Raw genomic sequence first — 20,452 nt, 5'->3', positions numbered from 1 at the left:
ATAAAGGAAGCTGATTTCATTTCAAACATTAGTTTCTGGGGTTTTTTTTCAAGACCATAAAGTGTTTACAGAAAATCAAACAATAAATTGGTGCATTTAAATTAGTATAATTATTTTTTTGGGAACCTATTCCCTTGTTTTGTTGTGCCTGAGGAAAAGTTGACCGATTTTTACGTTGTCCCATTTACTCTGCCTATTGTTGTGCACAAACCTGGAGTAACAATATTTAATATGTTTTTTCAAATATTTTATTCCTAGAAGATAAAAAACATTGCAAAACTAACATAATTTAAGATGCAAAAGATGTTTAGTCCAACTTTCTGGGCAATAGTGATAGATAGCTAATGTATAAGTAGTTTGTATACAGTTGCTAAAACAGACAGGAAACAGCTAATAACTGCCAAAGATATGTTTGATAAAGATACACAGGATATCCCAAACGACTTGTAACCAACTATTTTGAATTAATCCTGCACAATCATCAACACAATCATCCTTAGCAGATGTTGTATGTGTTGCTCTCACCAGTGTTTTCAGTGTAAATCACCACAGTAATTATAGAGAAAATAATCAACAACCTTCTCTCAGTGTTTCTTTTTTCATCTGCTACTATAAACTAAAATCTGTACATTTTCCATCCCTGTGAGACAAGTCCCTATCACAATTAATGTCACCCTCACATGGACACAGAAGAAATTTGCCATCAATCAATCAATCTTTATTTATATAGCGTCTGTTACAATTAAAATTGTTTCTAGGCACTTTCCAGAATCCCAGGGCCTGACCCGCAACAAGCAACAGTGGCAAGGAAAAACTCCCCTTTAACAGGAAGAAACCTTGAGCAGGACCAGGCTCATGTAGGGGGACCCTCCTGCTGATGGGGGGCTGGGTAGAGAGAGAGGAGAGGGAGGAGGACAGGTAGAGGACAGAATAGGTAGAGAACATAGAGAAACATTAATACTACAAGCTGCTGGTATAAGAGTAGAGTGGGTCAGCAGGGTCAGAGGTCGTCAGGCCAGCATATAGCTATAAAGATGGCTAGACTTATTGATGAATACACAGGGGGGGCAGAGAAACTATACAAGAAACAACATCATCAGTGATCTACTAGGAGAGGAGAGGAGAGGAGAGGAGAGGAGAGGAGAGGAGAGGAGAGGAGAGGAGAGGAGAGGAGAGGAGAGGAGAGGAGAGGAAACCATGACCCAGTGGGGTGACAGAGGCCTGTCAGGTGATCATGTTTCTGGACCCCGGCAGCCTCTGCCTCTAACAGCATAACTAAGATGTTAACCTAATGATTAGTATGATAATTTGTCTGTCTATGATAATAACTGGAGCTACAGAATTAGTAACAATAAGCTTTTTCAAAGAGGTAGGTTTTAAGCCTAATGTTTAAAATAGTGATAGAGTCAGCCTCCCGTACCTGGACAGGGAGCTGGTTCCATAGCAGGACAGATTCTGGTCAAAAATTACTCCAAGATTCCTCCCAGAGAGGCTAAATGCTAATGATATACCATCTAGAGTGATAATGTGATCTAATCTATCCCTGAGAGGTTCAGGAACAAACACCATGACCTCAGTTTTTCCTGTGTTAAGCAGAAGGAAATTTGAAGACATTCAAGACGTTAAGTCTTTAAGACAGGTCTGAAGCTTCACTAACTGCTCTGTCTCCTCTGGTTTCATGGATAGATATAGCTGAGTTTCATCAGCATAACAATCAAAATTTAAGACTAGTTCGGCACTTTTAGTCTTTATAAATCACTGGAACGGCTGACGTGAGGTCACACAATTTTTTCACCTTCGCACCTAATGTCACACAAAAATACGAAATTTGACATTTTAAGGATCAAGGGTCGAAGGAAATTTCATTCAAAGCAACATTCTATGTTACAACTGCTACGCTGTTCCGCAACTGCCCTCTATATCACTACAAATCAATCGATCGATGATCAATCAATCAGTCAGTCTTTATATAGCATCTGTTGCAATCAAAATTGTCTCTTGGTGCTTTACATGAACTGCAAACCATGATATTCCATACTGTGAGTTGTATAGGATGTTGTAGCATCTAAAATAGTGTTCCATCCTCTGCTAAAGTGCATGGAATGGCAAACCCAGTCATGATATAATTCATTAACTGCTGTTAGCCTTGAACTAAATAGGACAAAAATTATTTATGCGGATTACAAAGTATTTATATCTGTAAATTGACCCATTTCAATGGACTAAAAAAAGACATTTGCAGTTCAAAACATATTTATGGTAGGGTTTTTTTAGTTTATTTTTCTAGCTCATTATTTCGATATTATGACGCGCGTATTGAAAAATATGCAAATTAGAATGTGATGTCATCGACCTACCTTTTTTGGGCAGCCAATAGGAACCCTCCTTATTGAGGAGTAGGCAACGCTGGCAGCCTGCTGCCAGACTGCTGCTCCCGTTTCTCTCATCAAACTGTTGACAGCGGAACATCTTTCCTTGAGTCTGTTTCTGGAATATTAATCTGTTGCTGCTTTGCTTCCCCCCCGTAACACAATGCGGCCCTCGTAGAGAGGTGAAACATGGCAAAGCGACCGGGCACCGACGACGAGATGCTGAATTCCTCCGCCGTCGTTCGGGATCTCGCACCCGAGTCGAACAGCCGGGACATCAACATGGAACCCGACGACGGAGCCGCGCCGGTTTCCCTGGAAGAAATCCTGAACCTGTACAACCAGCCCATAAACGAGGAGCAGGCGTGGGCAGTGTGTTACCAGTGCTGCCGGACTTTAGCGCAGATCCAGCGGAGGAAGAGCCTGAAATCTGCCGGCGCCTCGGCGATCGACTACCCGCGGAGAATCGAGGGAGCCGGGGATGTGATGATCTGGAGGGACGGGACTGTCAAATTGCACTTTAGCGGAAGCGCAGGTAAATGAACCGACACCGGCCAAATCTTAGGATTTAGCCACGCTTTCATCCTGTGTGATAGCTTAGTTGGAGTTTATTTATGCTGTGAAGCGTTTTCCTTCCATTCACGGGCCAAATCTTTGGAGCATCCCCATAGAGGCCATATTGTTGTGGCTGTCTGCTTCCAGCCATGTGGCGAATTTGTTTACAGTCGCCCAGTGCGGTTATTAATAATACATCACAGATCCCCGCATAGCTCCGGGGGGCCACCGCAGACCAAGCAGCCGGTGCTGTTATTTGTTGTTTACAGTCTGGGAGTGTTCGCGCTTATAATTACACCAAAAGCACCTTTCAGGACTTATTCATATGTTAACAAAGCTGCTCTCGAGTGCTGGAGATGATGATGATGGTGGTGATGATGATGATGATGATGATGATGATGATGATGATGATGATGGTGATGATGCAGCCGCGCCTGCTACAGTAAACATGAAACCATGAGATGCCTCCAGGCTGCAGAGCACCTGAGAGGCAACCAGGTCCAAATCAATCCACCCGCAACCAACCACCTCAGCAAAATCAACAGCCAGAGGGTGGTCAGATATGGCTGTTCACCTCCGTGTGACGTGTGTTATATCGTGGAGGGTCCTGGGGCGGAGAGCAGGTGCTCGTGTGGCTTACATATGAGGGAGATTTGACATCACCGAGTTTCATATGTACCAAGATCTGATGAATAGATTAAGTGATTATTCAGTCGACAGAAGATTGACAGTAATACTTGGCAAAATTCCACTAATACTGAGCATTTCGGGGGTGTTTTGGGAAACAAAGCTGTTTTATATCAACTAATATGACCCGTATATACTCCATAACTGTTTTAACTGCTGAAGAAACTGCAGGATTCCATGGCAACCTGGGTGGATCTGGACATAGCAGAGTGTGGGTAGTGGGTTGTCTATCATGCCTTCATCATGCAGAGGTGTTTTCAGCAGGGCTGGTTTTGAGGTCTGTAGAATGTTTTTCAGAGGACATCAGTACATTCCACTGATATTTAAATGACAAGGTTGGGTGTGAGGAGGAGCAGGAGGAGGAGGAGGCTTTGGTGTGGATGCCCTATGACTCCAGGTCTTGTCTTCTTCCTCCTTGCAGCTTATTGGTCCCTTTCTTTCTCTTCCATCCTGTTTCATGCCATTCCTTCCATATCTATGTCTCAAACCGGCCCTGCAGCGCCCTTCTCCATAATCCTGGCTTATGTTTACAACACAAGTGTTAACTGGGTGTGTGAACGCCACATTCAGTCAACGTTGCTAAAAAAAACCCAAAACACCTCAAATCCCAGAAATAGACTGACTGCGATGATCGCGGAGCCTGGAAGTCTGTCGGGAGGTCACGGGGAGTGTGATGCTCCTGACTGACTCGGGTATTTTGGGAGACTGCCCTAAATTTTGGCCCATCAGAATACCCTGGTCACTTTTGAATGATCCAATGATTGACACTGTCTATATTTACCCCTATGAGCCCATGTGGAAAACAGTAGCTCAACAAATAAGGTTTTTTTTCCTCTTTTAAAAACATACACATTTCTCAGACAAAGACTGACACAGAGCTAATGCGTGAAGTAAAGACAAAAGTCCAGGACGAGAAGACACGATGTGGGTACATTCCTTCGTTTACACTCTTCCTGTTTTGCTGCTTGTGTCTTTGTGGACTCTTGACTACTTCTAGAATGTCAGGTATTTGTATTTTGTTATGCACAGGGCACAGAATTAAACCCGGCCGAACTGATGTGAGGCACATGCTGCTATTAAATCAACCTGGCCTCCAATACTCACCCCTAAATGCTTCTAAATGCTGCATCGGAGGACGGGCTGATTTTCAGTGAGTCATGCCTACAGTAGGGAGGAATTCAGAGCGCCTGGTATTTTTAACTGTAATGTTATTCAAAAAGCCTAACCCGTTTAACACGTCATTCGATTAGCTCGAATCGGAACACAACCTTCTGTTTTTGTGCATTGGACTGGAGGATGGCGGTGTGGGAAAATATACAAAAATGAGTTTTATTCGGGTGTCCTACGTGTCTCAGTCTGTGCAGCCTTAACAGCAGCAGAGGGGGTTGATATTTCTCTCAGCGGCGGGGCTGCTGTTTACTCTAAATCCATCAATAAATACACTCTTGAGACTTTCCCTTGGAGAGAAAAGTAACTGAGCCTTCTCCCCTTTGCAGGACAGAACAGAGGGCCCAGTGTTTCTCTGATGAACGTTGGTAGATGACTGTGTATGTTTTTCTCCTCCTCTTTCTAAGTTGGGTTTGGGGAAAACATCCTATTAAACGCTTTTCGTTTTTTTTTCCACGAGTAATTACGTTTCGACCCTGGAACTGTGTCGCTCAGTGCAGCATTAGCACTAGGCATTAGCATTACAGGACCCGTTTATATGCACTGGCTGATTGTACTTTTACCTCTGTGGGGGAAGCTCCAGCAGGCAAGGAAACGTTGCCTTCTTTATTCCAGTTAAGGAAGGTTTTATGGAGCGGCTGGTGTTGATCGCTTCCTTAAGCAGTAGCTGCTGACTAATTTCATTCACTGGTGTGTTTTTCAGCCATTTTAACAGTCTCATATGCTTTCGCTGCCTTTTTAGTTTCAGTCTTCTCTCTTTTGGGCCTCCATTGCTACATCTTGTTTGCTGTGCTGACCGTCTCTGTCTTTCTTCTGTCTCTACAGATACACACACATCACCGCCGACGTCACTAGAGGTGAGTTTTGTGCCAGCCTTTCCTTCAGTTTGAAACCATCAACCACCCGCTTGTATTCTGTGACATTTAATGCATATGCATCCAAACCTTTTCAACTCTCCGACAACTGTAAGCTGGACTGCACCTTGACTGATGAAGTGCATGGTGCAACACTTCAAACACCATAATGATTAAACCACTTGAAGAGATCATGGGGGGGGTGAGGTTTAAAAAGCTGAGGTGATTATATAAAACTAGGAGGAGTAATCGCACGTGCAGCTTTATTATGTGTACAGAGAAAAAGACCTCTGTCAACAGGGCACGCCTGAGCCTTCCCTATGTTTGTTTTGCCCTTCATGTGATCATGCACAGTATGCATGTGTTTGTTGCACCAGGCGGCAAACAGCCTGGACATTGATGGAGATTCATGGCCGCTCTCTGAGCCATGTTCACCCCACACCTCTACGAGCTAACAGGCTTGTATGCTACCATTTATTCACTGTCACCAGTGCGTGTCCCAGTCAGCCTCCCCTCCATATGTCTCCACAACTGAACCTTTTGGCGTTAATCGCCAGCTTGGGTCGACCCATTTCCTCTGGTTTACCTCAGAGAAGCCCATCTAGTCGTCAGTGAGATCAAACTGCATTTTAATTAGTTCCTTTCCATTAAACTTGTTAGTCAGAGCCTAAATCTTCTCCTAACTTCATTTTACGAGATGCAGTTGCAAACAGGAGTTCGCCTTCTGTTTTTAACCTTCAGAATAAGCTTGACCCACTTTGTCGGCAGGTGAAGATTACGCTGAGATTAGTCGTAGCATCCTATTACAGATTTCCAGTTAGTTCTGTTCAGGTTCCAGTTGCTCATTTTTTCCCCCAGCACGCACACGAGCCAATTCCCTAAAGAGGGAATCTAACTGTTTCAAAAGTTTCACCCTCTGCTCGCACCGTTTGTGTCAGTTAGGTCTGGAAATGTCATGCTCGTCAAAGGAAAGCATATTGAGTCATCGTAGACAGCTGCACGAGCCTAAAAGTCACCGAGGACTCAATTTTGACCCACTTTGATTCGGTCAATCGGCTGAACTATCTGATAGTGGCGGCTTCATTTAAAAGAATCTATGTGTCTGGTTCTGCAGCCCCTGAGGGCTCCGTTTCTGGACACAGACACATTTCACAACCTGCGCGAATCCACAGGAATGCACTTCACCGACTATTGAGCTCCATTTACACACACCACAGAATAAATCTATCAGCGAACAAATGAATTGAGTTTCCTCTTTCAGCTGTCAAATCTGTCGTTGAGCGCTGGAAATTCCAGCGTGTTATTGCATTAAAACCCCAGCAAAGTAACTTTGGTCGCTAATAAATAGCAAAACAGGGATCTTGGGTCCATATAGCATGTTGTCTCAGCTTGTGCCAGTTTTGATTTCTATCTTGAGATGCTGTTTTTTTGGTTTTTTTTCTTAAGAAATGTCCCCAACTGACCACCACCGACCTTTATACTACCACTTCCAGCTCACTGCTCATAAATAAAAACACAGGTTTTTTTTTCCCTTGGAGTTTCTGAAAGATCCTGCCTTGGAAGACCTCTAGCGTTTAGCCCAAGTTATGTAACAGTCTGTGCTATGTGCTGCGGCAAATGCGGAAAGACTGTTTAGCTGACAGATTTTGCCGTGCCCTGAACTCTGCCAAAAACTGTGATGAGCACAATTCGGAGCCAAACCGTATGTGAGGCCTACACATAAATAGGCCTCAACAACATCAGTCACAACCGAGATTTTCTCATTAATCAAGCATTTTCAGTTGATGGCAGGAGGAAAACCATGCTTTTAACTGGGGGAAACCATGAGCAGGACCAGCAGGACGTCCAGCAGGTTTCTTGATTTAGTATAAAACAACATTGTTCCTGCAGGAGACTGGAGGTTATTCGCAATCAGAAGCAACACATTCATCTGCTTATTCGTCACTGGACATAATGGGAGATGGAGATGCTTGACAATGAAAGGAGCCATTGTTGGAAAAAACACGCCTGAAGCACTTCATGGCCTGGGAAATGATGTCAGGCAAGAGCCTAGTGTTACTATTTGTTTGCAGGGCATGAGAAAAGCCAATTGTGAGGTCAGATGGGGTGCAATCATAAAAGCATGACTTCATATTACACATATTTTGACACCTACATGATTCATCTGCCCCAAAAATATTTGAGGTTGATGCTTCCCCACCGTTGGTGTAGGAAAACGTGTGTCAGCCGTTGCAGCTACGTTTGATTTCATGGGCGGTGCCGAGTTTTGCTCAGCTGTAATGTACCAAATGTTTTTCCCAACCAGACGTATGGTAGATTTTCTGGATCTTCTTCTTGCTTAACTGTTTATCTGCATTTGTGCCCTTCCTCATTCCTGCTTCTCAGCTTTGTATGATGGCAAAACAAGGTGTCACATGTCTGCGGCCATGTTCCCTTAATGAACAGCATCCCATAATAGTGTCACCAGAGCCAGACCCTGGGGGAAGATGCCATGTTCAGGTGCTTAATTAAAATCTGCTAAATGACAACTTGCCCATGTTTCCGAAGAGTAATGGTTGGACCCTGGGTGATGATGCCTTTGTTGTTAATATTCATGGTCGGCTGCGAACCTTTGCACCCACGTCCACCATGAATGAAACTGCAGCGTTCTCCACCCTCCGTGGGGTGTTTTCACACAGATTATAAGGTTACGTAACGAGAGAGAAGAATGGGATTTTTTCCGCCTCTGTCCTAGGACGGGATTATCAACTGCACACGGAGTTAGCTGGCAAAACTGTGGTACAACTCACGCAAGCACACACTCACACAGTCATGAGAGATTAGGAGCAGTGGGTTAGTGTCGGGGGACTGGTGTAGTGTCTGACACTTACAGAACGGTGAACAGGAGTGCTTTAGGGTCCCTATAGAGGGGACATGGGAGGACAGTGTTTCAGATTGTGTCACGCTGGTCTGTGGTGGTTTTTCACTGAGATACTCAGCCTCCGTCAGAGATGTCAGGTGGCCTCCCGTGGCGCCACTCCTTTACCACAGGCAGCCGTGCCCATCAGCCCTTTATTTGGACGCCTCCCTTTTTCAACATTCCTCTCAGGATAAGAACACTCTGTTCAGTAACGGCTCACAATACGCAGCACCTGTAGCGAGACGTCCAGGTTATCATTTCATCGCAGCAGAAACAAGGTTGCACTACATGTTCCAGACTTGCGTGCTCTTCCCGTGTGCTGACACGTGTGATCTTTGAGGGAAGTTAGTTTGTGTCCCACTTTAGCTCAAAGCGTCTTTATTACCTTTCCCACCAAGTTCAGGTCCAAAATGAATTGGATTTAGCCAACAAAATTAAATTGTCCTCCGATTATGATAATAATCAGGTTCTATGGCCTTATTGGAAACCAAGTGAAATTGCAATAAAAAGCTGTTCATTAAAGGTTAAAAAGGTAAAAAAGTCCAGCGTAGGCTTAGACCTTCCTACCCTCAGGTCACATGACTATGACTTCATCTGTTTTTTACCCCGGCAATTCTTGCTTTGTGACGTGGGTTCCTTGTCATACAGCCCTTCCTATGGCCTTCACATGAATGGGATTTATCTCATGATACGATAATGTTAAAAATCTGCAGTCTTATATTGTCCCTCTCCGTCAGGTCATTGACTCACTGGGGGTCATGATCTACAAAGCTCTGGATTACGGCCTCAAGGAAAATGAAGAGCGGGAACTGAGTCCGCCCCTGGAGCGCCTGATAGACCTGATGACAAACACCGGAGACACCGAGAGCGACCCCTGCCCCGATGAAGGCTACGAGGCCACGGAGGAGGAGGATGAGTGTGAAGAGGAAGAGGAACCTGTACTCGCCACCACCGGCAGCTCGGTCAGCAGCGTCCGCAGCTACCGGGACATCCTCACGGTAAGCTCCCACACCAAAGTGAGGCCATCTTGTAAAGGCCCTTCTCCGTATTTTCATGGCATTACTTTCTTCATCAAAGGTGACCAAAGTCCTTCCTTTCTACTTTGCTGAATGTAAACAGCATCTGTTGCTGTGATGGGGTTAAATTGGCCGATTTGTCGTCTTCTTCTAGACCATTTTATCCCTTTTGGGGTCATTGGAGGGGTGCACATATGGGCGAAGTCATCACTTCATTGCAGTGCCCTATGTGAGCATTTGTGGGTCCGGTACCTTTGTCAAGGGTACCTCAGCAGGGCTCTAAAGGTGTTCTGGCACCTCCCCCCAACTTCTGTGTTTTGTCTGCACTGGGGCTTGAACCCATAACCCTCCGCGCCTCACCTCAGTCCCCAACAGACCAAGCTACCACTGCCCTTTTGGTCAACTCACCTCCTTGATCTTCCGTCCACGCTGTCAGGCCGAGGACACGTGGGTCATTGCAGGGGGTCACTAAGATAAGGGTGAGGCGATGAAGGCTGAATCCTGAAGGCTGAATGTTTTCCTCCCTTCCCCGTGCCACTCTGAGGGACAAAACATTCCCCTCAGGAAAGGGGACTTGACTACCGCTACGTCGCAGTAGTGAAGCGACGCCTCACCGTCAACATGCCGTCGCCAATAGCGATAGTTGCCAGGGTTCTGGTGGAATTTGCAGTCAATTTGCCTTCGGTGTAGCTATATTTAGCTGCAGATGCATTAGCTCATTGGAAAGAACAATTGAAAACGTGGCTAAATATTAAAATGCAGTAGCAAACCATTCAATATGTGATGAAAGAAATTTGAGTGTCATTAGTGTGAAAATCAATAATTGTGCTTTCTCTGTGGTGTAGCGGGAAAATGTCTACCTGTAGCGGTCACTTGTATATCATAATTCACCATAATTGTTCATATCTGTTCCATTGCCATAGTCCTGTTGAGCATTTTGCTATGTATGAGTTCCTCATTCGCTCGCACTATTTGCCGACAACTAAGTCGGGTAATTTGGCACGGCCCCTTTAACGGACCGTGGGAGTTGAGGGGCGGGGGTGTGGTTTTTCCCGCTCTGATTTGATTTTTTCTACTACTTGTTGTTGTGGCTTCAATAAAAGGCACACACGATTGTGTGTCAATGGTAATCTAAGTTGTATTGCCTTTACTTTGCAAACGCAACAACCCCTTTGTTTCAAGTAAGGTCTTGCTTTGTCTTTGTTTCCACCATATGAAGAACTGGGACAACCCTTCACTCATCACCAATGAAAACCAAGGTCTAAGGGGTAGAATTCGGATTCACTGAGGTCGCCGAGGCACCAGAGTTCTGGTGCTGAATGTGCCGACTGGGATTGCTCTTTACTTGTGCAAAATGGAGCGATGGAAGCGAGGAAGCCGTGTGAGCTGCCATCCACCCACCAAAGATCTCCCTCTTGAATTCATCCTCTAGTTTCCCTTTTTTCTCGTGTTTATCAGAAACAATGGAAACTGCTGAGGCAGCAGAATAACCATAATATCAACACTCAGGCTCCATAAATGTACTACTAGGTGTAAACCGGACAGGGAAGGTGACATTTCTGCTGTGTCACCCAAACCCAACAGAAGAATGTGCAAAATTGCAACTGGTTTCCTTTTCATGGTATTAATGCTCTGACATGCTTTATTAGGTTTGTAGTCAAATTCCATTGTTGACAGGGCTTTAAATGGATTGTTATGCTGTTGTCCCTCAGACTTGACAATCAGGTTCATGCTGTTCATCATCCTGGTTTACACAGCTTCCCTGAAATATGCCAAGCACGTGTTTCAGATGGAAGCTGCTATATGCAATGTTGACTAAAATTTAAGCCATAATATATATCAGGCGGTTCCCTCCCTTTCTTCTTCCTCAGATATGTTCTTCACACCTGCCCAGCCCATCAGACGCCCCCAACCATTACCAGGCTGTGTGTCGCGCCCTCTTTGCAGAAGCCAGGGAACTATGCACCTTTTTAGAGAAGATCAAGACTGCAAAAGAGGTGAGACATTCTGTCATATGACACCAGCGGGCTGTGATTAATGACCGTGGTAACCGATTACTGCCTGCTGAAGAGTCACAGCCGACAAGGCCGATCAATCAGTACGGAACTACCCATGAAAGGAATTTGGAGATTTGCAGGAAATGATAAGGTTTGGTGACGCGGAGCAGCTATGAGGAAGTGTCAGCCTGGGTTTGGGTCCTATAGCCAGTTAGTTAGATTAAAATCGGGGATGCAAACCAATCTGCGCTATAGAAACTAGCAACGGTCCAGAACTGCAGCGACTGTGCACACGCGGCCTGTTAGGCAGTCGGCACCGATCAGACTCCAAATAAATGATATTCTACATGGGCACAAGCTCACATGGGGGCACACAAACAAGAAGATTCGTTTATTTGGTTCATTACGTACGATATTTAGTTACAGTCAGAGAAAATGCAGAGCTGGTGAAAAACCTCTAGATGGTCTATATTTTTGGACTCTTTCTGGGCTCGTTTCATCTCTAATTCAGTTGAGTCTATGCAGCCACATCTTTTTTATATTTACTGCCTCTGAGTTACCGTTTCTTTATCCCACCACAGCCACACCAGTGCAAGCGTGCAGGCAGCCGTGGTTCATGCAAAGATGGTTATGTAATGTACAGAATGCGGTAAAAGCGTATTACAGCGGTTTAAGCAGCTTATGGGTGGAGACCTCCAGTTGTAGGGGCCGCTCGGCCCTACCGCTCGATGTTACGGATAATTGCTAATGAGGAGCCATACACAGTAAAGCACACATGTTTGCAAATTACGCCGGTCAATGACTTTCACTGTTCTCGTTTTTCCACATCCCTCTCAGCTTCTCATGTTTGTTCTGAGGAAATAAACAGAAAAGCATGATGTTTAAAAATCCGTTTGGATCACTGTCCAGTGAGCAGGTTCCCATTAACCTTAATTAACCTTAACCCTAAGAAACAATATTCTGTCATATTGGCCCGGCTTATTCATGTGTGTGTGTTTCAGAACCTGCGTCGGATGGAAGGCGACATGAAGGAACCTGTTAAAGATCTTGACGAGCTTCAAAACGCAGACTGGGTGAGAGGAACCTTAAATGAGCACATAAATGAGCTCTGTAACTGCGATGAATCTCTACAATAACGCTGATAAAAGCATCCACCCCAGGCCAGGTTCTGGGTGCAGGTGATGCGCAACCTGCGTGACGGGGTCAAGCTGAAGAAGGTCCAGGAGCGTCAGTATAACCCGCTGCCCATCGAGTACCAGCTGACGCCCTACGAAATGCTGATGGACGACATCCGCTCCAAACGCTATAAGCTGCGAAAAGTCATGGTAAGTATGTAACCGGATCAACTGTTCTGATCAACTGATCTCGCTGCAGTGACAGCGAGATCTTGATTTTGGGCGGCTGTGCACGTTGTCCTTTCAGGTGAACGGAGACATCCCACCCCGGTTAAAGAAAAGCGCCCATGAGATCATTCTGGAGTTCATCAGATCACGGCCGCCCCTTAACCCCGTGAGTATCTGCTACCGTCATTTAGCGGGAAATTCTCATTGTTGCCAAAAAAAAAGGCTTCGCTCGCTCACGGCGACGATCTCCTGTGGCCGCCAGGTCTCGGCTCGTAAGCTGAAACCCCACCCGCCGCGTCCGCAGAGCCTTCACGAGCGCCTGCTGGAGGGCATCAAAGCCGAGAGGAAGCTGAGGCCTGTCTCGCCAGACCTGATTCGCAGGAGCCGCCTGGGTACGTGCAGAGGTGTTAATGCTACACTGGCAATATTACCAGAGACGCAATCTTATCTCCTGCGCCTGCACTTTATGATCCCGAGCACTTCAGAGTTCAAAAACCACTAACGTCCTCTCCTTCAACCACATCCATCAGAATTACCCTAACAGCCCTCTTCCTGTATTGATCCAATCACGTAAAAGCGTCATAATGTTTGAACAAGGATTACTATCAGAGCAGCTCTCAGTGCTCAGTTGTTTGCCACAACAAATGCAGTTACACTCCACAAATGAATGATCTGTGGTTACACAGGAAGCAGTTGACCTGTCTCAGGCACCACGGTGGTAGAGTCCAGCGTGAGCGTGAGAATGTGGGTGGTGGTGAAAGGGAAAGGTTACATCCTCCGCTAAAGAAAATGAAAGAATGAAGGAATAATCCCTCTGAAATGCATAGTTATCTGATTCACCACACTCAATTATAGTCTTGTTACAGGTGCCATTTTGTAACAGTCATTATTATAGAAATGAATGATGGTTACAAGGAGGAGTTATTTCATAATCATGCATGAAAATTATTGTTTTGTACTGATTATTTAGCTCTGACCTTGGACTATTCCCTATCATTACTGTCCATTTTAACTCTTTTCTCCTCATATTTCTCTTTGTTTTTTACATATTCTTTCTTTTTTCTCCAAACTTCGGCATATCTGTCAGTCGTGCGACCTCTTAGCATGTCGCAGAGTTTTGACTCATCAGGTAACGTCTGTCGTCACCCATTGTTCCCGTTGTTGTAGCCAGTTTCCCATCCCCGGCTATTTTACAGCTAGCACAAGCACACAGGCACACCTCTGTTTTTTTGTTTGTGAGGCACCACTGTGACTTTTACAGATTAAGATGGCAAAGAGTTCCCAGACTGGCGCTGAATCTCACACAGTGTGAAACAGTTATCTTAATCTGTAATTTTCCACTTTTCTGCATGTCTAGATTGATTGGAATGGTATAAATTTGTGGGTATCGCAGCTGGCAGTGAGCGTATGGCGACGAGGTTTATGGTTTAGGTGAGATTAGCGATCATCCCTGCAGCCAGTCTGTCCTGCATTGTCACCATAATCCGTCAAATATTAAAAATGATTATGTCACTAAAAGAAAAGGTTGCTCTGCATTCTTGCACAACAGCCACACTGTAGACCGATGTAGGGGAATAATCTTCATCTCCGTGACCTCGCATTAATACTCCTCTCCTCACTTAGTGCGTTCCTCCATTTTCCTATTATTATGTGTGAATTATTTCCTTTTGCACATCACTCCTTTGACTCACACCTGCTCTGCCAGATGCCTCATATAGTCAAACTCTCCCATTGGTTTCTGTGTGTGGGCGTGTTTTATCCGTGTGAATGGTTTTATTTCAAGTTACGTTGTTTTACAGGCGCTGGAAAAAGCATCAGCACTCCTCAGGACCTGTTCCGCAGCTCAGGTAATGCCACTGAGCAGTGACTCATGGGTATTTACTTTGAGTTGAAGATTGTAATCGACAAAACCTTCCGCCATTTATGTTTCTTAGTGTTGATTGTCATCAATGAATGCCCAATGTTGTCGCCATATTTTGCGACGTCGCTGTAAAAACCATCAAATGTTAATCTTAAGATTTTTAAATTAATGTAGCTAAGAAGGAAAGTTTTGCCCTCGCTCACTTCATGTACGCTCACCTTCCAGCCTTCCATGGAAAGATCAAGTTCATTCATTTCATCTGCAGACACTCCAGATGCGTCCAGGAAGTTGGCCGTCAGTACCCAGTCCTTGGCCAGTGGGACCACGGGCCCGAGTCCAGGTGGCGCGCTGCCCCTGAGCCAGAGGAAGAGGCTTCTCAAAGCACCGACCCTGGCGGAGCTGGACAGCTCAGAATCTGATGTGAGATGTGGGACTTGTAGAACTGTTGATGTCAGCTTTGCTTTCTTCTGTAAAATCTTTAATTTTGTTGAGATGGAGCTTCAGTCTCCATTTGATAGGCGTGAACCAGAGGGATTTTTAGCAGCCGTGATTCGTGCGGCTAATTTTGGGTGTGCTCTGACTGACAGGAGGACGGGACGCGGAGCAGCAGGGATGACACATCACCCGAGTCCATGATAGGGAAGCGAAGTAAGAGCTCTCCAGCCCGCACTGAATGCTCAACTCGCAGTCCATCGCAGTTCATTTTGGTTTGATTTCTCTCTCAAGCTCCTCCAAACTTCCTGCCCATGTCCGGTCCACCTCAGTCAGACAGGCGTCAGTCCTCACAGAGGCGGCATTCTATCGAGAAGGAGGCCCCTACTGTTGTTCTCCCCTTTTCGCGGCCATCGAGACAAACCTCCAAATCTTTGGTATGTTCACTAGAGAAACCATTTTTATTAAAATACTTTTTAAACCAGTTAAACAGCCAAACATCAGACCTGTTGAGTGACCCGATGATGTCAACATTCCTCTAATCACAAGGAAACGCCTCGTATGTGCTAACGTCACTGATACAGTACAGCTGAAAACAACAAGCTTTAATGATGCATGATTTAATTTTGGTGGGAATAGAATGAGTGCAGCAATCAGACCATATGTTAAAGTCTCTATATGCCAAAGTGAATGCAGCAAGCTTCAGACTGATGACACTACACCTCGAGCATGTCCTCTGGTCCTGTGACTGCTCATTTGTTTAGCATGAGGTCACTGGTGCTCTGCACGGTCCTGTGATTCCACTGAGGTTGAGGGATGTAATTGAAGGCACAGGACAGGAGGACTCAGAAAGAAATTGGTCAATTTTTACTACTGGCCTGCTTAATGGTGGACAGGACCAGAATTACCACTCCAGAGGGGAGTCAGATCTAGATATTTTTCACAAACTACACTTTTTAAAGAACAGAAAAGGTAACACTAGCGCACAGATATCACTGATGGGTTCATTATTCATGTTCATTTCTTACATGAATTGAAGTGTTATATTCAGTATTTCTGTTGATTTCTTATTGCTGACAATGATCGAGCATCTGATCTGCACTGCTTAATGTTTTTCTATAATGCTGCAGCTGAGGACGGATCCCAGCTCCAAGGTAAAGTGGTTCCCTCTGTCCATTTCTGGATTTAATAAGGGCACTGTGTAAGATCCATTGTGTCTGCGACCAAGTGGGCAGAAGTCACGGGATGAAGGATGCCGTGTCATAGTGCAGTTTTTGAAAAGGATGCCATCTGATGCTTCCCTGTCATGGGACTTCCTGTTATGAGCTCTTCTATTGTGAAATTAGATTTCATGCCATGCTTGTAATTTTAAGTCTCTGAAGAAATGATTGTGAAGCTAACATGCTACGTGTCATTGGCTTGTGGAATGCGTTTGAATGCGTTGTTGCCTTCTGTGTGCTGGTCAGGTGGATCCCACCAGCGGTCCGTGGGGAACGGTACGTCGTTCTGTGGGGGCGTAAAAACAAGCCACTATATCCTAAACTCAAAATGGACCGCTCTAGAAATATTCTGCAAGAACTAACAGCTCAGTATTTCTAAACCGGTCAAAAACATCAGGCTGCTGGTGCGCAGAACCGATTTAGTAGAAAAATTGAGTAAAATGACCAAAACAAAGGCTGCGCGCCAGCAGCGGCGTGGGTGGGTTGCATTAACATGCATTTTAACGCCATTGGAGTCTTCCTGATGATGGAGAGCATCCATGGCACGTTAAAGGCTGCTGTTTTCACCTCCATCACCTCTCTGCATGCTTGGTCTCTTGGTTTTTACAATGATCTCTCTCTAGTGGTATTTTTGGAATCTTTAACACGACCATATTCACCGGGTGTTTGTCTCCTTGGCAGCAGATCTCATTCATTTCTCGCAGTTGTCACTGTTTGAGTTTCCTGGACTGAAGTATAAGATGTAGTTGGTTGATGCTGGTTGGTCCTGCAGGAGGAGTTCTGCTACCCTGTGGAGTGCCTGGCTCTCACCGTGGAGGAGGTGATGCACATCAGACAGGTCCTGGTCAAGGCCGAGCTGGAGAAGTTTCAGCAGTATAAAGACATCTACACTGCGCTCAAGAAGGGAAAGGTGCCGTCAGGACAATTCTCAGCTGTCACTCACGGTCTCACATTCAGACTGACACCTCCTCATCTTTTCTCCTTTTCCAGCTTTGCTTTTCATGTCGAAACAAGAAGTTTTCCCTTTTCACCTGGTCGTACACCTGTCAGTTCTGCAAAAGGTAAAAATCACCCGCTTGACTTCAAGGGGGGGATTCAATTAAAATGTCTTAAAGTATCATCTCTTAATAAACATTAAGCTTAGCAGTTTCTTTTTATCATTTCCAGGCCTGTTTGCTCCCAGTGCTCGAAAAAGGTAAGAGGCTGTTTACCAAACTCCTTCTTTTAAACCATCTTTTGTGATCGTTGCTGCCTCTTACGCCCCCTCTGCTCCTCCATTAACACCCTACCGTGCTCCATATATGTGTACCCTCAGATGCGACTGCCGTCCAAACCCTACTCAACATTGCCCATTTATTCGTTGGGACCCGTTACTGCAGCTAAAGAAGGAGCGAGTGGAGCACCTGCACCTGCCGAGCAGGACAAGCACCCGTTTGGATCCTCTCAGAGCCGACACAGCCTCCGCAGAAGCGTTTCCAAGTAAGTCCCTTCCCCTTTTATACACTGATAAAATCAAATATTCTGTTCTGAGTCCCCCCCCTTCTGTCCGCAGGTTGTCTAAGCATGGCAGCAAGGACGCCGGTTCACAGGACGAGCTCGAGCTGCCCAAGGAGATGACTGAGGACTGGGTCGCCATGGAGATCTGCGTGGACTGCAAGAAGTTCATCACAGAAATCATCTCCTCCAGCAAGCGCAGCCTGTGCGTAGCCAGCAAGCGCGCTCGTCTCAACCGGAAGACCCAGTCCTTCTACATGTCGTCGTCACACTCCGTCAACTTCATGCCATCTGAGCGCACCATCAACGAGGTATAGGGAGCGCCATCGTTTAGCACTTCCGTGAAAGGCAAGAACATCCCCAGCAAACTCTAGTTTTGACGCCGACTGGTCCGCAGGGACGGCAGAGCCGGTCCGGTCAGTCGAGGGTCTGGCACTTCGTCTCAGGAAGAGTTGGCACAAGAGGATCACTCGAGGCCGAGATCCATGTTTCTATAAATTGGAATTGATCAGTTAAACTGTCAAAATTACTATTGTTTCAAGAGCTTGGGCCGTCCAGTAAGCTAACAGTTGGTATTATAAGTTGTCCAACTCCAAACTTCTTGTTAGTAGCGTTTCCAGTTCCTGTTTACTTAGCGCTCAGGAAGAAAAACATCAAACAGCGGATTATCATTTGACAGAAATGCACTGTAGTCCCTGCTGTCAGGTCTGTAGAGGCAGATCCCTCCTTTCCCTCTCTTACTCTTCCAGCAATGATTAAGCCAAATTTTACTCCACTTTTTAGCCACTTTATATGGATATTTTTCTGTTCTGTCATGAACAGAACACCGAGGGGTGAGAGAAGTCACATTATTTTTCTGGGTGGGTTTCTGCGGCTAGTTTTATTGTACATTTAAATCGGTGCCTGTGCCAAAATGTATTTTCTTTCTTTGAATGCCTTCGTAGTTATGGAGCTCTTGTACATATTTACAATAAACTCAGTGGAAGACATATTAATGTAATCCAGTGTTCGGTGTCTTGCTAAGATGGGCAATCAAAGCAGCCAGATACAGGGTTACAGATCTGTACACACTGTATATTATACAGATATTGTTCTAAATTTAAATTATTCTCTAAAAGTATAGAGGTATATTATTATTTTATCATGTTCTGAGAATATTTGCCACTGGAATTTCTTTATTTGAAATTTTTTATTAATGTTGTGTTTCTTGTCTATGGTTTTATCTCTGTTCTGTAAAGTTTATAAAAACCTCAGTATTAATTTGTGCTTCAAAGATCAGATTGCACTTTTGTTGGACCAATTTATTGTTAATGTTTGGTTTTGTCTTAATGAGAAATAATAGAAAGTAACTGTTTTTCAAGGGGAAGCATCCATAGTGCCATCTTTCAGGGTACCTTTTGAAAGGAAAATAGTCCTGAATGACTGCAGGTTGGTCTTGAGAATTGAACAAATATGGCCAAAACAAAACACTGCTTGAATGTAGGGTTATTTCTAAAATACAGCCGTTATCCACTAGGCTTTATCAACTGTTTATTCCCTTGAATGAGATGAATATCCCCAAATGCACATTCTTAATGACAGTTTTGTGATAGTCGAATGATCGCTGATCCTGGTTTCCAGGGAAATCCTGTTGATAATGACCAGTTTGTAAGGAATGTGTGCATGCTTTCCTGTGATCTGTTTGTTTTTAAAGACATTCTAATAAAATGATCATAATTCTTACTTTTGCTGATATTATTTGATTTAGATTAGATGTGACTTTCTGTTTGGCTGTTTGTGTTCTTAGTGACGCCGTGTGGAGGAACTTGTGTATTACAGGTAAATAAACATATTTGATATTTAGGGTTATTAGAACATTTTAAACAGTCCTGTCTTTTTTCAAAGAAGATTATATAAAGTAATATTGCTAGATTTATTTTCTTGAGAATTTATGAAACTTTTTTTTTACTAAGCGCACTATGTACTTGAAACTATCTACCAATCTGTAGGATCTACCTTAAATTGTCAAAAAAGTCATTAAAAAAAGAGAGTGATCAAAAACAGAATATAAACCCTGTCACTTAAATTGTTTTAATTTTTTTTTAATTCATTAAAATTTTTAGGTCAATTTACTTTTCAATTTTAGAATTGTATATACTGTATACCAGTATATATATGAGAGCGAGAGAGAGATTATATTATAAAATATAATCATGTGCAATACAATATTGAGCTTGACATGAACCATGTCTCTGGGCAGGCTGGTAATAGATGCTGAATAATAATTCGGCCTGGTCGCAGCCTCTCTGACCCTCACTTACTGGTTTCTATGGAAAGACAATCAGCAAACACCAGTCAGTACACATTGGACACGGGCTGCTCCTTTAAAAAGCTTTTGCTTCACCAGTCTTGCAGAGTAACTGAGTCACACCTGTGTACAGTAATGATAAAATATTCTCTCATTGGTCAAAAGTTTTATGACACGTTGCAACATAGTTTTAGATTTTACCTAGTCTATGTTAATTAGGTAGCTAATTTATCAGACAATTCTGTGTGACTAGATATAAAAAAAAAACATT

At 44.4% G+C, this 20,452-nt stretch overlaps 1 protein-coding gene across 7 annotated transcripts; it reads left to right on the top strand.

Annotated features, from left to right (window-relative positions):
• Nucleotides 1-2,391: 2,391 nt before the first annotated feature.
• On the top strand, nt 2,392-19,616 carry spire1a (spire-type actin nucleation factor 1a). Of its 7 annotated transcripts, none has more exons than XM_029845422.1 (19): nt 2,392-2,904; nt 5,604-5,635; nt 9,269-9,529; nt 11,419-11,544; nt 12,546-12,617; nt 12,705-12,869; nt 12,967-13,053; nt 13,150-13,279; nt 14,687-14,734; nt 15,014-15,168; nt 15,336-15,396; nt 15,475-15,617; nt 16,311-16,334; nt 16,647-16,676; nt 17,173-17,310; nt 17,391-17,461; nt 17,568-17,595; nt 17,716-17,879; nt 17,953-19,616. In XM_029845422.1, the coding sequence occupies exons 1-19, from the start codon at nt 2,559-2,561 to the stop codon at nt 18,209-18,211; spliced, it is 2,340 nt and encodes a 779-aa protein (XP_029701282.1). In that variant the 5' UTR covers nt 2,392-2,558; the 3' UTR covers nt 18,212-19,616. The 7 variants fall into 7 exon arrangements, with proteins under 7 accessions (XP_029701282.1, XP_029701279.1, XP_029701278.1 ...); XM_029845419.1 differs by having other exon boundaries at nt 12,693-12,869; XM_029845418.1 differs by having other exon boundaries at nt 9,245-9,529.
• Nucleotides 19,617-20,452: the final 836 nt, after the last annotated feature.

This window comes from Takifugu rubripes, chromosome 12, assembly GCF_901000725.2.
Source record: "Takifugu rubripes chromosome 12, fTakRub1.2, whole genome shotgun sequence".
In the NCBI taxonomy this organism is placed as follows: Eukaryota; Metazoa; Chordata; class Actinopteri; order Tetraodontiformes; family Tetraodontidae; genus Takifugu; species Takifugu rubripes.
This window is presented reverse-complemented; position numbering and strand designations above follow the sequence as displayed.

Excerpts from the sequence above, each read along its gene's own strand:
- spire1a (XM_029845417.1), top strand. The coding sequence starts at position 2,559 with ATGGCAAAGCGACCGGGCACCGACGACGAGATGCTGAATTCCTCCGCC. Across the intron at positions 5,636-9,244 it reads CACCGCCGACGTCACTAGAG|TCTTATATTGTCCCTCTCCG; the intron begins GTGAGTTTTGTG and ends AAAAATCTGCAG. Across the intron at positions 17,311-17,390 it reads CTGCGCTCAAGAAGGGAAAG|CTTTGCTTTTCATGTCGAAA; the intron begins GTGCCGTCAGGA and ends CTCCTTTTCCAG.